The sequence below is a fragment of the Fomitopsis serialis genome (genome assembly GCF_022376445.1).
Source record: "Fomitopsis serialis strain Sig1Antser10 chromosome Unknown B0H18scaffold_179, whole genome shotgun sequence".
In the NCBI taxonomy this organism is placed as follows: Eukaryota; Fungi; Basidiomycota; class Agaricomycetes; order Polyporales; family Fomitopsidaceae; genus Fomitopsis; species Fomitopsis serialis.
This window is the reverse complement of record NW_025955139.1, coordinates 1-19,948: the sequence shown is the minus strand read 5'-3', so window position 1 is coordinate 19,948 and position 19,948 is coordinate 1. Positions and strand designations below refer to the sequence as shown.

Genomic DNA, 19,948 nt, shown 5'->3' with positions numbered 1-19,948 from the left:
CCCCATCTGGTTGTAGAGATGGTGCTTGACGTCGCGGTTGGATACCTGCGTCGTCGGGAGGTTGGTGTTGGCGCATTTTGCCCCGTCACTGGAGGTCTGGGATGTGAGTGCTCGGTGATCGACGGCATCATGCTGGGGAGTACGTATCTCTTTCGACGCTCACGCAGACGTCAAGCGGCGGGAGTCGAGTGTTCGCGCAGTGTAGGAGTTGCTGCCAGCATACTTCCCCCACCAGCGGTCGAAGGCGGCCTTTGTCACAGGTCGCTGATAGATCCTGCTCGACGTAGAGTATCGCGACTGCGAGCTGGTCAGCGATATCGTCTTGTACGTCAGAAACGGACATGCGGACGGCTCCCGGAGGTCGAACGTACGCTCAGCCCGTATTCAAAGGCTTTGCCCGAAAACTCGCCGTCGCTTTGCGCGGGTGCTAGTCGCCCTTCGTTCCTAGCCGCGAATTTCGAAAGCAGAGACGTCAGATATCAAAAGCAGCGTGAGTCTCGACATGGCACGTAGTGTAGTCCCGTGCTTATGACTCAGCTTCGGTTTGCGAGTCACAGAAGTCGGGCTCACCCCTCTGCTCATTCTCCATGAGTATATCTTGTTTGTTCGGATGCGTAGAGTGGCACTCACCCCTTTCCCGTCAATTTTAGGGGCCCGAAAACGCTTCGTACTAGTGTCGATGAACCCGGATCGCATGGCGGCTGTCATATTCTCATGTCCGTGGACGCAGTCGGCTTGAGACGCTTTCTCCGGGTATTGTCATGATCCGGGTGCATTGAACATTCGGCCGCAGACAACAATTCCTCCGATTATGTACTGCTCAGGATGTGGACTTCAAGTTGACTAACATGCCGTTGGGATGTCTGAACCCCAACTGCGTCCTCTATACGTTTCTGGTTGAGCATGGTCCCGCAGAGCGCATGAAGCTAACAAAATACAGTCGCAGGTGTTATCCCAATGGACTTCGAGAGATTTCAGACACCGAGGAGGACGTACCTGCCACGACTCGCGGCTTCGTGCTGCAAACGACGGAGAACCTGAAATGAGAAACTTGGCTGCGAGGCTCACAACTATTTTCTGTCCCGATCGCCTCGGAAATCCAGCCGTCGCAGCGCCGTTGATGTTTGCGGGGACTCATCGGGCGACGAAGGGGTGGTTTGAGTTGATGACCTACCGCATGATGGTAAAACAGTAGTGGCCGACTGGCAAACAAGAGTTCGCGAATGTGCGGCTATACGCGAGTCACGAAATACAGTGGATCGGTGCAAGGTAGTCGCCCTTAGGCAGACCACACCACGACCGCTGAATCTTTGGCGGCCGAGGGGAGAGCCGTTAGTGGCACGGTCGTGTACGGGTGGCTGGGTCGCGGTGGCGTCGATCACGATCAGATCTCGCGCACTGCCGCCGCTCGAACTCTGTTCCTCCTCTGTCGATGCCAACTGCTCCTCACATTCCACTCGACCCATTTGCACGCCGTGTCATGGACTGTCCCTAGTCGCTCTTTCAAAACGCCTTACCTTTTGGCTCGCCGCAGGCCATCCAGAGGCGCTCCCCACGAGCAACGCCTCGACTCGGAGTGGAGATCGATGCCAGTGGGACTGTCGACGTCCCGGAGCTTGGTTGGCAAAGTTCGGGATGCACGTACGGTGTGATGACCGGGTGTGCTATGCGCTAGTGAATGCGGATAGTAGCAGCCGTCAGAGCGTTGCGTTGTGGTTGACCGTCTCCGAATGTAGCTCGTTATGGTGAGTCGGGATCATGCGACCTCGGCATTTGCGACCAAGAAGAGTCTTGGATCTTCTTGGATTCATTCGGGTTGAACTTGGAAGCATAGCTTGTGCATGACCCGTCAAACGACCTATTGTCCGGCAAGCACTGCATTGGCTCAAATTTGCGCAGCCACAAAGCATGCATTGCTCCTGGAGAGGTTGAAAAGTACCGTCCCTCGAGTCTGGGGAGCTGGGAGCCACGCAGGCGCGAGGTTGGCTCCCTTTTCCGCGAAGACTCACACAACAGTGCAGCTGCTACTTTAGCTGCCATATGTAGTGAGCTTGTTAGCGCCTTGCAATGACAGATCTTGCCCTGTCCTACAGTGATGCCACTGATCCGTAACCTTTGGGACAGCGCTTACAGTAGTGGTTGTTCTGGGCAGTCGGAGAGCGTGTCAGCGCAACGTGCGCATCAATATCCCTGGCGAAGAGTATATAAACGCAGACACCCCACGATGGTCCCTCAGGCCTCAGCGTTCCTATCTGCTTCGAAGCTGGCCGACAGCGAGTGCACTGGTTGGTACGTACCCCGCGATGCACTCACGCTGACCATAGTCCTTACCCACTGGCGATCATCAGCCTTGCTTGATTCCTTCACGTATAGCTGAACGCCTATCATCTTCTCACGACCACTCATTCCTCCCCTGCACCACCAGCGACCTTTCTCCAACCCGCATCGTACTCGTTCGGTATGCGTTTCTCAAGCTTTCTCCCTCTCGCCGTCCTCGTCGCGGCTGCTTCCGTCGCGGTAGCGCGTCCAGTTGATGACTACATGCTCGCGTACGTCGTCCGCATGTCCTCATCCTCGATCTACGACTGACCACAACACTCGCACTCCAGGTCCCGCAGCGACGCCGACGTTTCCTTGTACGCGCGCGATCTCCAGCTCCTCGACCACCTCGTAGCCGGAAGCGACGCCCACCTCTCCCTGTCCGCGCGCGGGAACGTCGACATCGTCGACCTCCTCCGTCGTGGATACCTCTCGGCCGCGCTCGTCGCGCGAAACGAATTGGACCAGCCCCAGCGCGAGCACTACAAGACGCACGAAGAGTGGAAGAAGGCATGGCTCCAGTGGAGCAGGCGGAGCAGCAAAATGGCGAAGTCGATCAAGAAGGCGACCGACGCCCATACCGCGGGGCTCGACCAGCCGCAGCGCGAGCACTACAAGACGCATGAAGAGCACGAGGGGGCGTGGCGCAATTGGAACAGGCAGAACAGCAAGATGAGCAAGGCGATCAAGAAGGCGACCGACGCTAATGCCGCAACGTATAAGAAGCAACAGGGTGGGCCGAAGGGGTTATTTGCGAAGCTGTTTGGGAAGAAAAATCAATAGGGGACGTGGCTGGGAGGCAGATCGGTAAGGATGGTGCTTTCCTTGACTTGATGATGGGTTGTTTGCCGTACCTTAAACTGCAGATAAGATTTTATGGATTTAAACCTGCGTTTTGTGGACGTGCAGACCAGCTGGTAGCTAAGATATCGTCTGCGAAGTTTCCGTTCCTAAGCAGTATAACAGTCTCACCCCGGTTTGCAAAGAACGCGGTCTGGCGTACCTAAGTTGTCCGCCCAGAACGCGTCCACGCGTTTGTGGCCGCTGGGTGACAGCACGTGATTCCGCGTGACAGGCGCGTTCGTTATTTAGGTCACAACAATCGGACGCGTTCGACGCGTCTGTCTCTCTGCCTCCATCTCTCTCTCCCCGCGTCCCATCTCCTCACCATCCACCATGCTCGAAGCGCGTCTCAATGAAGCCGCCATTCTCAAGCGTCTGCTCGATGGTGCGCTCGTCCCGTGTAGCCTCTTTCCTATCGCTCACCGTGACCTGCAGCCATCAAAGAGCTTGTCACCGACGCCAACTTTGAGTGCAATGAGGAGGGCCTGGTACGTACTACGCGTCTCTCGCGCGTGCTACGCGCTGACTCTAAAGATCGTCGCGCGTCGCGCAGAACCTGCAAGCGATGGACAACTCACACGTCGCGCTCGTCGCGGTCAGCTTGAAGGCGTCAGGCTTCAAGCGGTACAGATGCGACCGCCCCATTCCGCTCGGCGTGAACCTCGCGTCGTTCACGAAGGTACTTAAGTGCGCGAAGGACGACGACGTGTGCATTCTCAAGGCGAACGACGACGCGGACGTACTCAGCCTCACATACGAGGCACGAAGTGAGTCGTCGCGTCCCTCCCTTCCTCTCTGTGCGCGCCCTGCTGACTCATGCGTGGCCAGACACGGACCGGATCGCGGAGTACGAGATGAAGCTGATGGACATCGACGCGGACACGTTGAACATCCCCGACACGGACTACGACGCACGCGTAACAATGCCCGCGAACGAGTTCGCCCGCATCGTGCGTGACCTCTCGCAGCTCGGGGAATCTGTCAGGATCGAGGTCTCGAAGGAGGGCGTGCGCTTCATCAGCGACGGCGAGGCTGCGAACGGGAACATCCTCCTCCGCGATACGCAGGCGAGCACGCGCAAGGGCGGGTCGTCGTCGAAGAAAGAAGATGAACCAGAGGAGGAGGACGAACCTGAGGAAGAGGACGGGGACGAGGACGAAGACAAGCCGAAGAAGAAGAAGATCAAGAAAGAGAAGGTCAAGAAAGAAGATGGCGAGGATGTGGAGATGAACGGGGAAGGCGAAGGTGAAGGCGAAGGTGAAGAGGAGGACGAACAAGAGTTCAAGCCGAAGGGCGAGGACGATGAGGAGGAAGAGGAAGAGGAGGAGTCTTCAAGTAAAAAGCGCAAGAAGGCGCCTGCGAAGGTACGTACACTCGGAGCAGCTGGGTATACACGCGTCCTGACGCAGTCCCGCAGAGCTCCAAGCCCTCGAAGAAGGCGAAGAAAGACGACGACGACGAGCTGCCCGAGGGTGTCAAGGTCGAGATGAACGCACACGTCAACCTGACGTTCAGCTTGAAGTACCTCGTCAACTTCTCGAAGAGCGGCTCGCTGTCGAACGTCGTCCAGCTCATGATGAGCAACGAGGTCCCTTTATTGGTGCGTTCATGGTGATCTGACTGGTTGACAGTTGACTTACGCGGGCTCCATCTTTGTAGGTCTCGTACGAGTTCGGCCAAGGCCACATTCGCTACTATCTAGCACCCAAAATCGGTGATGACTGAGCCGACTGTCTATGTCTATGTCGTCTGTTTGTGTCGTATCTGGTCGTAGCTAATTGTATCTGCTGTGTATTGATTTCTACTCACGTCCTTCGTCCTACCTCGACGATGTCATTGAACAACAAGAACATCGGAGAGTCGTGCATTAGTCACTCCCGGACCTCCTCGGCGTTTAGTACCATTACACTCGGAGGCAGGCACTCGAGAGGGAACTAAATGCGACGAATAACACAAGGTTCTGTTTTACACAGACTCAAAACATCCGTCGTTTCCTCTGGTTAGGGATCGCGACATAGAAAACGTATACAAAGCAAGTACAAAGCGGATCGGAAGCAATCGACAACGGGATACAATTACAAAGGCAAGAAATCTCCAAGGAGTAACCTGTGTTTCTAGGATGAACACGTCGATCATAGTGCGCACGCTAGTGCGACCCAGTGAGTTCTCCGTCAACGACAGGTTGATACTCAGGCACTCACATCTACGCCGTGGCTTCAGGGTGGGCACACGCCGGGTACCTCTGGCGATGTCTGCGCAGAGACCCCGGCCGCGTAAACACCTCCGTGCATTGCTCGCACGGCACCTTGCGCGTGCCAACATGGGTGTGTCGCTCGTATACGTGCCTCCAAAAGTTGGTCACCTCGAGGCTGCATCCGTCCCACTCGCAGCATATCTTGACTTTGTCCTTGTCCACGAAGGACCGCGCGTTCTTGAGGTGGGTCTGCCTAATGTGCGCCTTGATCGCGAGTTTCGTGAGCCGAATACGGGCGCCGCACCCATCCCACATGCACGTCATGTGTGTCGCATCGTCGGTTGCGGGCTCGGGCTCTGCCAGTGATACGTGACCCTTTCCCTTCATGTCAGCACGCGCAACCACGGGTAGCTATAAGGCAGCCATACCGATGGAAATTCCTGGGTGTTGTCGGGCAAAGGGTGCGTCTCGGCCACTTGCGCTGTGTCAGGCTGATGCGGCAGTGAAATAGCGGCTGGACCGGACATGTTGACATTATGCATAGACTCGACTCGGGGCGGTTCTGGGGCCGACGTGTCCGTGATGATGCCTTGCACGCCCTGGAGGTGATATTCTGCTCAGGCGTGGTACGCGGATGATAGATGACATGTACTCACATATAACTCCAGTACATCCTATGAATACGGCAAGATCAATGGTCAGGACATAGACGTTATCTGCGAAGGATGGATTCTCACTGTGTCGTATACGTTGTATATATGCCCGCCGTCAGCGATGCTCATGTTGAAGACATACGGTGGATACACGGCGGCTTCCGTGGAGGATCCTAGACCGAACGCCTGTGGCTGATCAAACCTGAGGGACTCGTAAACATGACTTGGGTTCACTTCGTCGACTGGCAAGTCGCCGGACACGTCTAGGGCGGGGAGCCTGAGGCAACAATCGACGAATGAGCTCGCGATTGCATGGCACGGATGCTCGACGTACCTGAAGTTCATTGGCATATGGTCCCGAAGCAATTCACAGGTAGTTATGTGCAACGGTCCGCGACTGCTGATGTGGTACCGTGTGGGACTGGGGTTGGTGAATCAACATGACATAGGACTGGTCGATGATTATAAGGGAGTCACCGGCCAGACGGGATTCCACCCAATCCTCATGTAGCACCACGTCCAGGCGATAGTAACCTGGAGTGCATGGTAGGCGCTGCATGCGCATGTCTTGAGAAACACCGCCGATAGTGTGGTCAAATGGAATACTGACCTGAACTCGGATTTGACTTACGATCCCGTCCTTATGTCATATTAAAGTTATGTAATGGGTGCCGGCATTCTCGCATATGTCAACCAGTCACGTCCACCTATAACTGAACCTTACTTCGATACTAGTAGTACGGCACAATAGAAAGCGAGATCAACAAGAAGCATACATTGCGAGGACGCATCCGCGGCGTCTACTAGTAGTACGGCACAATAGAAAGCGAGATCAACAAGAAGCATACATTGCGAGGACGCATCCGTGGCGTCGGGCACTTACCACTTCCCGGGCTCGTCAAGCTTCGAGGCAATTTGAAGGCCGATCCAAAGGTGCTCAGACGAGTACCTACTACAGGAGGACGAACATTTTGAACAGTTACGCGCGCGATGTCGACGAGAACGATGCACAGCGAAGGCTCATGCACATGGCGCAGTAGGTTGAGTTCGGTATGCGGAGGGCGACAGCTAAGCCCCGTCTGGCCGGATTTGGAGGTGGGACAAACAAGGCCAACAAAAGCGGAAATTTCTCACGACGAATTCAGACCCCCGAAGAGACCTTGCAGTCGCAAGGTAACAAGCACCGCGAACAAAGTGGTAAGTGCCCGACGCCACGGATGCGTCCTCGCAATGTATGCTTCTTGTTGATCTCGCTTTCTATTGTGCCGTACTACTAGTAGACGCCGCGGATGCGTCCTCGCAATGTATGCTTCTTGTTGATCTCGCTTTCTATTGTGCCGTACTACTAGTATCGAAGTAAGGTTCAGTTATAGGTGGACGTGACTGGTTGACATATGCGAGAATGCCGGCACCCATTACATAACTTTAATATGACATAAGGACGGGATCGTAAGTCAAATCCGAGTTCAGGTCAGTATTCCATTTGACCACACTATCGGCGGTGTTTCTCAAGACATGCGCATGCAGCGCCTACCATGCACTCCAGGTTACTATCGCCTGGACGTGGTGCTACATGAGGATTGGGTGGAATCCCGTCTGGCCGGTGACTCCCTTATAATCATCGACCAGTCCTATGTCATGTTGATTCACCAACCCCAGTCCCGCACGGTACCACATCAGCAGTCGCGGACCGTTGCACATAACTACCTGTGAATTGCTTCGGGACCATATGCCAATGAACTTCAGGTACGTCGAGCATCCGTGCCATGCAATCGCGAGCTCATTCGTCGATTGTTGCCTCAGGCTCCCCGCCCTAGACGTGTCCGGCGACTTGCCAGTCGACGAAGTGAACCCAAGTCATGTTGACGAGTCTCTGCTTGATCAGCCACAGGCATTCGGTCTAGGATCCTCCACGGAAGCCGCCGTGTATCCACCGTATGCCTTCAACATGAGCATCGCTGACAGCGGGCATATATACAACGTATATGACGCAGTGAGAATCCATCCTTCGCAGATAACGTCCATGTCCTGACCATGATCTTGCTGTTATTCTAGGATGTACTGGAGTTATATGTGAGTACATGTCATCTATCATCCGCGTACCACGCCTGAGCAGAATATCACCTCCAGGGCGTGCAAGGCATCATCACGGACACGTCGGCCCCAGAACCGCCCCGAGTCGAGTCTATGCATAATGTCAACATGTTCGACGGTCAAGCCGCTATTCCGGTGCCTCATCAACCTGACGTGGCCGAAACGTACTCGTTGTCCGACAACGCCCAGGAATCTTCATCGGTATGGCTGCCTTATACGCAACTGTGGTTGCGCGTGCTGACATGGGAGGGAAAGCGTCATGCATCACAGCCCACGCCCGCAACCGACGAGGTGACGCACATGACGTGCATGTGGGATGGGTGCGGCGCCCGTATTCAGCTCACGAAACTCGCGATCAAGGCGCACATTAAGCAGACCCACCTCAAGAACGCGCGGTCCTTCGTGGACAAGGACAAAGTCAAGATATGCTGCGAGTGGGACGGATGCAGCCTCGAGGTGACCAACTTCTGGAGGCACGTATACGAGCGACACACCCATGTCATGCGCAAGGTGCCGTGCGAGCAATGCACGGAGGTGTTTACGCGGCCGGGGTCTCTGCGCAGACATCGCCAGAGGCACCCGGCGTGTGCCCCTCCTGAAGCCATGGCGTAGATGTGAGTGCCTGAGTATCAATCTGTCGTTGACGGAGAACTCACTGGGTCGCACTATGATCGGCATGCTCGTCCTAGAAACACAAAACATCCACGGCGATGTCATCATTTCTCGAAGGTCCTTTCTTGGTAACATAATCGTATTTCGGTCGTCGATTGCTCTTGCTTTGCACTCGCTTTGGATACAAGTCGCGGATGGCTGAGCCGACCGTCAACGTGATGTCGCGTCACTGTACACTGTTGTCGTAGCTTGTTATATCTGTTATCGAATGCTATTCGCTCGCACCTTTCATCTCCGTGCCGTTCACAGTACATTGAGGCACCAGCGATTGTCATAGGCATTAAGCGGGATGGATCATACTTCCCGCCGCGCTTCCGAACGGCTACGTCTTGTTCAGTCAACATCACTATGGTCCTTTGTAATGTGCCTTTGTATCTTTCCTTGCACGGGGAGCGCACAAACTATGCACGTACCAGAGTACAGTATTTCTCGCGTTCTTCTGGTACTGTGTCATCGGCTAGCGCTCTTTCCTGAACGGATGGTAGTGGCGGCGACTCGGACCTGTCGGTGGGCCAGTCGACGACTTTGTCCCGCTCCACAACCATAACAAAATACAAGCGATGAGAGATAACAACTGTTACAACCGAGCGAGTGCCCGGACAGTTCTGATACACAATACCTTCCTCATCCATTAATCGTTTATGCTGTCATTCTCCTCGGACGCTTTGCCAAAGTCGTCAGTCCACTGCAGCTTCTACAGAGTTTATCGATTATCTCTCATGATTTGCGATCGTGTGCCTATAGAGGGCCTTGTGGTGTGTCGGTACTAGTACTGAATTGCCTTCGTTCCTTCGCGCGCGCGGGGAGCTTCTAACGTCGACTCGGATTCAGATATGGTCAACGCGAGTACAACATACGAGCGTCGATGCATAAGAGAGTTAGCAAAAATGATCAAGCTGGACGCATTATCTACGCACGCGCTATGAGGTAGTACTAGTCGGCCTGAGTATATATATATCCACGTACGTGTAGGCCGCATCTGCAGAACCCATAGTCCGACTGGGGAGTGAATGAGCCACGAAGACTGCATGCTCTCGGAAGTACTTGTGTTGCCCTGACGGCCGCGTACGTACAAGGTCGAAGAGACCGCTGGAGGCGTCCGTCCACGGTCGCCGTGACACGAGGCACGCGTTGTCTGAAAAAGGCAACAGCCAATAGCCGGGCGACGCGCGCTCGAGTGTGTTGTCTCTGCCCAACGACCGCCTCGTTCATAACGTGTCGCCCTCGCTCACAGTCCTCAACGCGCGCAAGGACCGCGCTCAACGACTTCCGCAACGACTTCACGACAATCCCCACCGCGCATGGCTGTCCCACTCCCCCAAGGTACGTGCTGCCCCCACACGCCACCATCGCCCGCTCATCGCGTGCCAGCAGGTCCCGAGGAGAACTGGGACGATGATTTCGAGTTCAACCAGCGCAACTCCCGCGGGGATGGCGGTCTCCCTGAGGGCGCGCGTCCCGAACCGACGACGCCGCTCTCCAAGGACCGCAAAAACACTCTCAAGCGTTGGACAGAGCCGGGCCCGTCCACGCCTTCCAAGCGGTCGTCCGAGCAGCCAGAGAACTGGGATGACGACTTCCGCGACAGCACAGACTCCCCGGCGCGTGGTCGCTCGCGCGTGCCGCACGTCGACTCGGGGCAGCATGAGAATTGGGACGAGGACTTTGACGATGGCGGCGGGGGTCGCTCGCCCAAAGGCAAGGCCAGGTGGGGATCGTCTGATGATGAGGACGAGTTTGGGTTTGCAGCGTCGGAGGAGGACAAGACGGTAACCTCGCGGACGCGTGGGATGCCCCTGCACTTTGGCGACGTCCCCCCTCCAGTTCCTCCCCTGCCTTCACCGCTCCCGCACTCGCCTACACCCTCCGTCTTCTCAATGCCAGTCTCATCGAATGGTCATCGCGACTCCACGGCGTACTCGACGACATCCCACATTCATTTACTCTCTACAGGCAACTCGGCGCTCGCCCACCTCCCGCCGAGCCCGCCGATCCACCGCGAGAGGCGGCGTCTACGCAAGAAGTCGAGACCACCAGCAAATGCGACACCCGGCATGTACGAGCTGGAGGAGCTCCCTGACGACCTCGGCCAAGCACTCATCCAGGCGCCTACGACGCCCGAGAAGCGCGCCAGCCTCTCACTCGAAGAACCTCCTCCAGAAGCCCCGCCGCCCATCACCCCTGGTCCTTCCTCGGGCTCAAATAAGACACCCCTGCTCTCGCGCATTGGCTCGGTCGGCAAGAAGTGGGGCGCGGGACGCAAGAAACGCGCGAGCACCGGGCCGACGGAGATCGCGCTGCAGGAGCACCACACCGAGCGGGAGCGAGACAGAGGGCGGGACCCTGAGAGAGAGCGAGAGTTGGTATCGCGCCCGCAGTCCGTGGCGAGCATCATACCTTCATCACCACCAGCTTCCTCACATCCGAAGGGGAGCTGGTTTTTTCGCGGTGGCGGCGGCGGTGGGCCGGGGCCTCCGCCGCCCGCCCCGATAACGCTCGAGCATAAGACCAGCGTAGACCGCCTGCTGGCCATGGCGGGCATCGAGCGCACCCCACCGACGTCGCCGCGCAAAGGCAAGGCGCCCTTCAAGGACCTCAATGCCGACAACACGGGCTCGATCAGACTGACAGACGGAAGCACCGTGTCTTCGTCTGCCCTGTTCTTCGGGACGCCGAAGCGCAAACCGTCCCGCCCGATGTCTGTGCAGGCACCTCAGCTCCACCCTTCCAGCTCGCAGGGATCGAGCTCTGGGTCGAGCTGGAGCTCGCGACCGCCCGTTCCACGACACTCGTCATACGGATACGACCTCGGCAGGAGGTCGGCGACGCCGAGCAGTCGCGGGAGCTCGAAGCAGCGTTCGACGTCAGCGAGCGTGGCGTCCGCGAGCGTGGAGGACGTGAGCAGAAGCGATCGCAGCCTGACCGTCCGCGAAGGCCGGCGACTCCGAGGTCAGCACCGGCAGTATGCCACGGACTCACAGAGGCAGTCGGAGACGGAGTCTGTGGAGCAGGACCCGACGAAGGCGAAGGAGGGCAGTAGGAGCTTCATGGGCGGAATGCGGCGCATCAGCCTCGGCGGGAGCAGCAAACACAAGCGTACGTCCAGCAAGATGCCCGATCGCGAGGAGCAGGCGCGCAAGTCGTCAGGCGCAGCGACGATTCGTGCGGAGAGGGAGCCCGCGGAGGAGACGACACCTCGGCCGCCGTCGAGAGTGATCCGCACGTCGCAGGACGCGCCCCTCCTCCCGCCCATCGAACTTCAGCCACCCTCGCCCCCGCGTGAGTGCAAGCGCGATGTGCCGGACCTGAGCAAGCTCTTCAGGTCGCATCTGGGCCTCGAGCCGTCGCGCTCCCATCCGGCACTCTCGTCGTCCCGCTCGGCGACCCCGCTCGCGTCTCGTCCGTCAGGTGAGGTTGTGCCCTCGATGTCCCCTATCCCGTCGCCGCTCCCGTCGCCCACGAAGCCGAAGCTGGCCTCGTCTCCGGGGCAGGCGGCGTCATTGGGCAGGGCGACGCAGCCGCTGAAGGAGTTGGAAACTGTTGGGGTAGGTTCGGTCCCGCGGAGGAACTCACTGGGCGACTTGAAGATCCCCGCGAGGATCAGTCAGGCACAGGTCGGACTGCGCAGGGATCTAGGGATGGTACGAGAGTTCGCTGCGAGCATCGAGCGTGAGTGTAGGTTCTCTTTGACGTCGTCCATATGGCTGACCCGGTTTGGCGCTCCGCAGAATTGAAGCAGCTGCAACAGACGTACCGTTCGTTGGTCGGCGAGATCCAGTCCGTCATGTACGGCGAGCACCCTCCTGACATGCACTCGCGAGCCCTTACTCCTACATTCTTCGGCCTCTCAAGACCATCCTCCAGGGCACGCTCGAATACTAACCCGGCACCTTCACCGGTCCCCCAGACGCCTCATGAGCTCATCTTGGCGTTTCATTCTATCGAAAGCAAGTATCAAATCTCGTGGGAGTGCGCTGAGCTGTTGATCGAGCTCGGAAGCGGCGCGCCTCCCCATCCGTCGTCCGCACCAACTTCGCCGCCGCATGACCCAGCAGCGACGTCGGCGGCGGCAGTCGTATCTGAAGGCAGGAAGGGCCGTGAGCGGGCCGTGACTCTCGCGGGAGATGAGCCAAAGCCAATCATCGTAGCCCCGGGGACGGTAAGCTCTCCTCCGCTCGCGAGTCCACCTAGCACGGCGCATTGGCGCGCATCAACTGGGAGACATGACCTCAGCTCGCGGCAACTGATCTTGCTGCGCGAGATGCTCAACAACCCCGATAGCTCTGTGACGATGGACTCCCGCTTGCCGATTCCCGAGGAAGACTGGAACTCGGCCGCCGTGAATCGTACCTGGCATTGGGGTGACCCGCTGGGCAGCACGATCACTCTCCCTAGCGAGAATGGCACTCAGGCTAGTGGCTCGGGCGCATCGGCAGCGGCAGTGGCAGCCAAGAAGCAGAAGCGGAGGAGCAGCAAGCTGGGCATGCGGGGCATCAGGGATATGCTCAAAAGCCTGAAGAAGAGCTACGCTGAAAACCCTCCGACGTCGTTGTCCCCTGTCCCAACCTCAACAATATCTGTGTCTGCTAGCACGGAGAGCTCGGTTCACAACGTGACCACTGAGTCTTGGCACCAGAGCTTAGTGCAGAGAAGGCGAGCGAAGACGAGTACGGGCCCCGAGTCGATGAAGTCCATACGAGAACACGACCGGCACCCGAACTCGCCGTACGCAACCTCGATGTCACTCCACCGATCGTCACCTCGCCGTCCCTCCCTCGCTTCAATCTTCCGCATTGGCCAGAAGAACAGGTCGAATGCTGGCAACAACGAACAGTCGTCGGACGACCTCGGCTCGTCGAATCCGAGCTCTGCGACGTCGGGCGGGCCGACCGGCTTAACGGAGGAGGGCGAGGAGGACTGGGACCAAGTTGAGTCGGCGTTCGATCTGGAGCGCACAGCTCGCATGCTGGAGGGCTCGACCGCACCGGATACGACAGGCACTGCTACTGTTCGTGGACGTCTGAAGAAAGACAGAGGTAAGTCGCCGTACCTGATGCAACGGAAGCCGCGCGACCGTGACCTCCATGGTCGCCCCATCACACCACGCTCCCCGAGGCCTCACAGTCGTCTGTATGGAGTCCCGAACCGTCGCCCCGTCGCTCCGCGTCCGCCTTGCCTCCGCCATCCATTCTAGCCTCACCAACTTCGCGCCTCAAACAACTAACGGGAAGCCGGAAACCTCGCCCGCCTTCTCGAGGCAACGAGCGCTCGACTACCGCTGGTCCTAGTCCTAGTCCAAGCAGTCGTCAACCATCCAATGGATCGCGACAGCCTGCCCACAAGGGTGGGCAGACGGGTAGTGTGCGCTCAGCGCCACCTCAAGGGATTACCAGCCCCGACCCCGGGTTGGATCTGTCCGGACTGGGTGATCTAAAACTGGCGATGACACCAGAGAACATTCGGCCGCTGCTCGAGAATGCGCGGGAGGTGCATGCGAGATGCGGGGAGTGCATAGTCGAGTTGAGGGCGTTGCTTGCAACGAGCGTCCTGCTTTTCGGGTCTGCGCCGTCTGAGGCACCATCCAGAGCAACGTCGCCGATAGCTCGGAATCCCTGACGCATGGCGTCTTCGCATACCAGTTCGTATTTCACGTACTTATTTTTCTTGCATCGGACGTTCATTTTCATACAACCTGCATTGTGCATTGATGCCCTTCACTCGCGAACCATCGCCCGTCCCTTCTCTCATCGTCGTTATTAGCTCCGCTGTCGCCACGCTATCTTGCTGCTCAGTGCATCCACGGTACATCATGTAGAGTCACGCGCATTTATGTGTCATATAACGACTGCATCTTCACGTATATCATGTTTTTACGCCCATGTTCGTCGTCGCGAAACCAGTAGCAATCGTGACTGAGTACTAAGGAGGTGCTCACGTGAGACTGCCTAGGAGGTTCGATCGGGAGACTGACCGGGACGCGAACAACGTACGTCTTGTCTTCGCCGCACTCCGGTGTTCAGACTCTTTGTGGGTAAGTATTGCGAGCTGGATTTGTTTGCCTACACTCGGCTCATGCGCTACTATAGCATGGCCAATATCACGCGTTCTTCGAAGGCAGGCAGCGACTGGACCCCAAACGAGCTGCTCGCCTACAACATCCGAGTCGTTTACCAGGATTACGAGACATTCTTCAAGCTCTCGGAGCGTTTTCCTCCTGACGTTCGTCATAAGGAGGTCCTCACTCTCCAGGACCCATCTGAAGCTGCGCACGACGATACTTACGTGCTGCTCCGCACCATGGCGCTCGCGATGAACCCTCGCCACGGACAGGAGTCCGCCGTTGCAGATTACGCTGTCGTACTGTTCAAATGTCTCCAATATATCGGGGACCTCACGGCTCTGGTCCCCAGGACGAGGATGAGCATACCCTTTTGGGTATGCGGCCAAGAGAAACTTGCAACGGCGGATGTCTGCCTTGTGGACGACACCAATGACCCCGGGGTGCTCGTCCAAGAAGACAAACAACACATGGATCGGCCCAATTCTGAGCCTCAGCTTATCGCGTCCGCGATTGCCGCTTTGTCCAACATCAACGAAACACGCCTTCGCACCCTTGGGCGAGACACCATTGCCAGCAAGCTCATACCCGGGATCACAATGAAGGGTACGATGCCTGTATTCTACAAAATCCCGGTCACCTCCGACCTCGTTCGCGCCGTCCAACTCGGCGAGTACCCCGCGCAAGAGACGGTTGTCTACGCCCATCTTCCCCCGGTGCCGAGACCCGCTCGTCGCTACAGCGAGGGTATGGTACCATTGGACAATCGCAAGATTGTTATCTCCTGCTACGGAGCCTTCAGGAGGTTCCTCTTCGGTCTGACATGATCTGTATCTCTTGCGCAGGTGAGTGTATCCTCCTTTCTTCGTGTGCGGGTCACATCGATGCGGAATGCTCACACCGTTCGCTGGCAGTCAGCCACGATTTTCGCGACGTGCTTCTGTTTCACCCACTTAGCTGCGTTCTCGCTGTAGGCTTGGATGGTGTCGTCTCAGCCTGAGGCGGGATGCATCGTATCGAAGCGAGCAATCCGGATTCCGCTGTGGTGCGAGACGTCGTCGTTGAACCTCCAGCACAGCAAACAAGGTAGAGCCTAGAGGTATGTATGATCCACGATGAGTCCCGACCTCAGGTCATAATCCACGTTCGTTCGCAACCGCTCCAGACGGCAAGCCTCTGCAGTACGCGCGACTATAGTTCATCTCCTCCGATGGCATCCACTGATAAACTGTCCGTCACCCCTACGATCATCCCCGGGAGGACCGAGCTGATGCGTCTGGCTGCGGATCCCCTGGATGATCATGGGCGGGCGGGATCCATCTTCTGTCAACGTCAATGTCGCTATCGGCGCCTGCTGTGTTAACCTCGCTACCGGCGTTTCCGTCAACTGACTGTCGGCGTCGCTGCCAGCGAGCGGTCAGCTGGACACGGGTGGGCTGTGGATCGATGCCTCATGCTGACGATACCCGTGTCAGTCATACGGAGACATTGGAACTGTCAGGGCGGTCTGCAGCTGAAACCAGACCACTCTCGGAGGGCCGGCAGCACATCGTCAAGCACGGCGACGAGTACGGTCACGATCGAGGAAATGTCGACCGTCAACAGGCAGCGCCGGGGCGCAGAACACTTAACCTTGGCGTACCACAGCGAGCCGCATCCGCAACAAACGACCCATCCAGCACAGCACACAAAGCCTCCGATAACCGACAACCCAAATCCGAGATCCAGACGATTAGTACACTGAACTAGGTAGATACAACATGCGCAGAGCAGGGGGTCTAATAAGCATACGTATACGTGATGATGCGATGCAGAGTCACTGAGATTACTGAGGTACGCCGGAACGAGAGAAGCAGCCATGAACGGAACACAGAGAGGAGGGAGGGGAGGGAGAGATCCATGAGATGAGAGGGGCGCAACGATGGCGGACTAAAGCTATAAACATGGCGGAGAGCGATAATAACGTTATGTGCGAGAGCGCGAGCAGGCGGGGGTCTACCGTCTGGGTGACCGGCGCCGGGTATGCGGGGCGCGGCGAGGCGCGGGCCCTGCGGCAGAGGGCGATGCACGCCGTGGCGGGGCGTGCGTGCGATGGCTCGCCGCCCGGAGCCAGGGGTGTGGGAGTGCTCGGGCACCCTCTCCCTAGTTAGTTGCGTGGAACAGACCGCAGACGGCGGAGCGTCGCGAGGTACCGACCGGGCGATCCGTCTTGAGCCGCGCGTGCGTCGGCCGGCTAGATGACGTTCACGCTCTGCAGGTGTGCGCGCAGGATGCCCTCCCTCACTGCACCCCGCGAGGACGACATGAGCAATGGGCGTAGAGACTATGAACACTCTAGTCACTCACCGCCAACGAGGATCGCCGCCGTCGAGCGGGTGTCCTGTGAACGGAGCAGTCAGCCCCCAGTCACCCTCCCAGCGGTACCGACACGGCGACTCACGACGACCGACGTCTCGTGCCAATAGAAGGAGCGCGCCTGCGGCGACAGCCGCTTGTGGTACCCCCGGAACTTGTCCCGAAAGTCTGCGCAGCGCACCCGTCAGCCCGATCCCCGCGGCGCAGCGTGCAAGCGGGACACGCACACTTCGTGACGTGCTGGACGTCGTTCGGCTGGTCGCCGTAGCTGGGGACGTACTTGTTCACGCGGATCCCCGCCGCGAGCGTCGCCTGCAGGATGTCCATCTGCGGGGTCCGGGCGGCCGCGCGTTGTGCCGTTGTTGAGTTTGGCAAGTTGACGGTGACGGCGACGCGCACAGCACGGTCGGCGCGAGGCACGGTCGTCGCCGGGCAGTGTCGACAGGCAGCCGCGCACGGAACGAGCGAGCCGGAGTCGACGGAGTGCGTCCGTCAATGATGCGCGGGATGCGATCAAAAACACGAAGAAGAGAAGACAGAGGCGGACGTCAGCGCGTGTCACGTCAGCCTGCGCACGTCCACCGCAAAGCTGTCCCGTCCGCCCGGTCGGAGCGCGCACAGGCGCGCGGGGCAGCCTCGACGCGGGGCGCAGGAGGGGAGAGCGAGGGGGCCGCGCACCTTGTTGAGGAACAGGATCAGCGTCGTCTTGGCGAGGAGCGGGTTCTGGCAGATCTCCTTCCACAGCATGATCGAGTCTTCCTGCAGAGCCGCGTTAGTCAGCGCACCGCCTCCGTGCGCAGCGGGGCGGGCACGCACCAGGCGGTTGACCTTGGTGTCCTCCTCGAGCATGAGGTTGAACGCGAGGGGCGCGAGGAAGATGATCGCCTGGATGTCGTCAAAGTACGGGATCCACATCGGGCGGTTGTTCCTGCTCCCGCCGACGTCGTAGATGTACCACTCCGAGCCTGGGAGCGCGCCTACGCGGGGTGAGGACGAGAGGAGTGAGAAGACGGCGGCACGCACCGCTCTCCATCGTGAACCTGTGCTCCTCGACGCCGAGGGTGCGCAGCCGCGCGCGGACGATGTCCTCTGCACGGGCGACGGGCATATAGTCAGTGAAGCGGGCGACGGGGGGTGGCACGCACCGTCTGTCGGGTCGTAGCCCATCGTCGCGATCCGCGCGGCGTCGTTCAGGAAGCTGCGAGCGTCAGCGGGGTGCACCACGGAGAAAGGCCACAAACGACGCACAAGCCGGGCATGTCCTGCAGCCGCACCCCCCTCCGCTTCAGCACGGCGCGCACGACGGGGTCCTCCCAGAGCGCGATGATGTCGTCCCTGCACGCGGCGAGCACGGCGGTCGGGTCGTCCCTGCGGCCCTCGGCCGTGCTCGGCCGCCGCGGCTCCTTGGCCCTGGCCTGGCCGTCCGCGCCGCCGTCCTGCTGGATGCCGGCGAGGAGGCCCTTCCAGCCGCTGCCGGCGCGGACGCAGACGTCCTGGAGGCGGTCGTTGGCGTCGGGGAGGAGCCTGCGGGTGAGCTGCTCCTCGATGGGGAGGAGCGGGGAGAGGCGCATGCGCATGCGGCGGTGCTGGTCGGTGAGGGGCGAGGTGCTGAAGCGGACGGTGGCCTTGGGGGGCGAGCGGCCGGCGTTGGCGGCGGCGGCGGGTGCGAGGGCGACGGCCTTGCCCTTGCCCTTGTCGGGGGCGCCGGTGCGGAGGGGCTGGGTGGACTCGTCGAGTTCCTGCTGGAGGACCTCGAGGAGGCGCTTGATGGATCTGCGGCGGGTGAGCTTAGCGGGGAGGGGCAGAAGGGCAGACGCACCGGATAAGGTTGAGCTGGATGATGGTGCGCCAGGCGGCGCGTTCGCTGCGAAAGTGCTGCGGGGAGAAGGCGAGCTGAAAGTCTGCGGGGGGTCAGGGAACGTGGACATGGACGAGGACGGAGAGACGGACTCTTGAGGGTGGTGCTCTTGCCGGACTCTGCCTGGCCTGTGGGTGCGCGGGTGAGACGGACGCGGGGGAGACGGGCGTGAGACGTACCGAGGAGGAGGATCTTGATGGCCTTCTTCCTGCGCTCAAAGGCTTTGCGGCTCTCCTGGATGTCCTCGTCGATTCTGTGGCTGACGGCCTGCGCGTCCTTCTGCTGCTGGATGCGGCGTGCGCGGTCGTCGGGGGACTCATCGGGCGGGGGCTGGAGGACTTTGGCGAGAGGGTCGTCTGCGTCGGCTGAGGCGAAGAGGGAGGAGGAGGCCATGGGAGGGGGCAATGGCGACGCAGGAGCAAAGGAGAGAAGGGAGGACATGGACGAGGCGGGGATCAACAGGAGAGGGAGTCGCCGCGCCGCCACACAGCCTATCAGCCATCAATCACAGCACTGCCTCCCGTCCCACGCCCGCCGCCGTCGCCCCTCGCCGCGCACGGCGCGCTTGTGACTGCACCCGCCCACGACGCGATGGCCTGTCGCCGTCGACCGACGCGGTGGGACGCGCCGACGCTGCCAGCTGAGTCCCCGCCGCACCCCCGACAGGCGCCCGATCGTCCGTCTGACTCAGCCGGCCCGGCGGAAAGGCCGGTGGTCGGGCAACGAACGTAGGGTTAGGGCCGTCCTCTCCCCGCCCCATCATGTCGTCCGTCCACGCCGTCAAGCGCGCCCACGCCCACCTCGCCTGGGACAACAGGTGCGTTCCCGCCTCCCTCGCTCACCCCCGCTCACCCCGCGCAGCCTCCCGCCCGCCGTGCGCATCCGGTCCGGCGACACCGTCG

The 19,948-nt window shown here is 59.3% G+C and overlaps 7 protein-coding genes across 7 annotated transcripts; 5 read left to right on the top strand and 2 right to left on the bottom strand.

The window, feature by feature from the left end:
• Positions 1–3,495: 3,495 nt before the first annotated feature.
• B0H18DRAFT_887801 (proliferating cell nuclear antigen, N-terminal domain-containing protein) lies at positions 3,496–4,887 on the top strand (the record flags this gene model as incomplete). Its single annotated transcript, XM_048041199.1, has 6 exons — positions 3,496–3,547; positions 3,598–3,650; positions 3,716–3,929; positions 3,991–4,526; positions 4,580–4,762; positions 4,822–4,887. The coding sequence occupies 6 exons, from the start codon at positions 3,496–3,498 to the stop codon at positions 4,885–4,887; spliced, it is 1,104 nt and encodes a 367-aa protein (XP_047886146.1).
• A 478-nt stretch (positions 4,888–5,365) lies between these two features.
• Positions 5,366–6,360, bottom strand: B0H18DRAFT_960180 (uncharacterized protein; the record flags this gene model as incomplete). Its single annotated transcript, XM_048042924.1, has 5 exons — positions 5,366–5,737; positions 5,785–5,955; positions 6,013–6,030; positions 6,094–6,286; positions 6,344–6,360. The coding sequence occupies 5 exons, from the start codon at positions 6,358–6,360 to the stop codon at positions 5,366–5,368; spliced, it is 771 nt and encodes a 256-aa protein (XP_047886145.1).
• A 1,378-nt stretch (positions 6,361–7,738) lies between these two features.
• Positions 7,739–8,715, top strand: B0H18DRAFT_1126039 (uncharacterized protein; the record flags this gene model as incomplete). The annotated part of the gene is made up of 4 exons (XM_048035106.1): positions 7,739–7,755; positions 7,813–8,002; positions 8,065–8,082; positions 8,140–8,715. 4 exons carry the CDS (start codon positions 7,739–7,741, stop codon positions 8,713–8,715), a joined length of 801 nt encoding a protein of 266 aa, XP_047886144.1.
• A 1,256-nt stretch (positions 8,716–9,971) lies between these two features.
• On the top strand, positions 9,972–14,675 carry B0H18DRAFT_1047727 (uncharacterized protein). Its single transcript, XM_048030850.1, has 5 exons — positions 9,972–10,098; positions 10,150–12,444; positions 12,504–13,821; positions 13,914–14,413; positions 14,536–14,675. The coding sequence occupies exons 1-4, from the start codon at positions 10,077–10,079 to the stop codon at positions 14,389–14,391; spliced, it is 4,113 nt and encodes a 1,370-aa protein (XP_047886143.1). The 5' UTR covers positions 9,972–10,076; the 3' UTR covers positions 14,392–14,413; positions 14,536–14,675.
• An 85-nt stretch (positions 14,676–14,760) lies between these two features.
• On the top strand, positions 14,761–15,723 carry B0H18DRAFT_157952 (uncharacterized protein). Its single transcript, XM_048036899.1, has 2 exons — positions 14,761–14,806; positions 14,862–15,723. The coding sequence occupies exon 2, from the start codon at positions 14,863–14,865 to the stop codon at positions 15,658–15,660; it is 798 nt and encodes a 265-aa protein (XP_047886142.1). The 5' UTR covers positions 14,761–14,806; position 14,862; the 3' UTR covers positions 15,661–15,723.
• B0H18DRAFT_1047724 (uncharacterized protein) lies at positions 15,588–16,013 on the top strand. Its single transcript, XM_048030849.1, has one exon. The coding sequence runs from the start codon at positions 15,657–15,659 to the stop codon at positions 15,831–15,833; it is 177 nt and encodes a 58-aa protein (XP_047886141.1). The 5' UTR covers positions 15,588–15,656; the 3' UTR covers positions 15,834–16,013.
• Positions 16,014–16,779: 766 nt separating this feature from the next.
• Positions 16,780–18,773, bottom strand: B0H18DRAFT_1047705 (guanine nucleotide binding protein, alpha subunit). The gene is made up of 9 exons (XM_048030848.1): positions 18,437–18,773; positions 18,334–18,386; positions 18,212–18,277; positions 18,005–18,165; positions 17,867–17,947; positions 17,416–17,515; positions 17,274–17,356; positions 17,180–17,213; positions 16,780–17,116 (listed from the first exon to the last, which is right to left on the bottom strand). The coding sequence occupies exons 1-9, from the start codon at positions 18,763–18,765 to the stop codon at positions 17,067–17,069; spliced, it is 957 nt and encodes a 318-aa protein (XP_047886140.1). The 5' UTR covers positions 18,766–18,773; the 3' UTR covers positions 16,780–17,066.
• Between the last annotated feature and the right edge of the window lie 1,175 nt (positions 18,774–19,948).

Excerpts from the sequence above, each read along its gene's own strand:
- B0H18DRAFT_1047727 (XM_048030850.1), top strand. The coding sequence starts at position 10,077 with ATGGCTGTCCCACTCCCCCAAG. Across the intron at positions 12,445-12,503 it reads GTTCGCTGCGAGCATCGAGC|AATTGAAGCAGCTGCAACAG; the intron begins GTGAGTGTAGGT and ends GGCGCTCCGCAG. Across the intron at positions 13,822-13,913 it reads AAAGACAGAGGTAAGTCGCC|TCCCGAACCGTCGCCCCGTC; the intron begins GTACCTGATGCA and ends GTCTGTATGGAG.
- B0H18DRAFT_157952 (XM_048036899.1), top strand. The coding sequence starts at position 14,863 with ATGGCCAATATCACGCGTTCTTCGAAGGCAGGCAGCGACTGGACCCCA.
- B0H18DRAFT_1047724 (XM_048030849.1), top strand. The coding sequence starts at position 15,657 with ATGATCTGTATCTCTTGCGCAGGTGAGTGTATCCTCCTTTCTTCGTGT.
- B0H18DRAFT_1047705 (XM_048030848.1), bottom strand. The coding sequence starts at position 18,765 with ATGCGCATGCGCCTCTCCCCGCTCCTCCCCATCGAGGAGCAGCTCACC. Across the intron at positions 17,948-18,004 it reads ACACCAAGGTCAACCGCCTG|GAAGACTCGATCATGCTGTG; the intron begins GTGCGTGCCCGC and ends GCGGCTCTGCAG. Across the intron at positions 17,117-17,179 it reads GGCGGCGATCCTCGTTGGCG|TGAGGGAGGGCATCCTGCGC; the intron begins GTGAGTGACTAG and ends CGCGGGGTGCAG.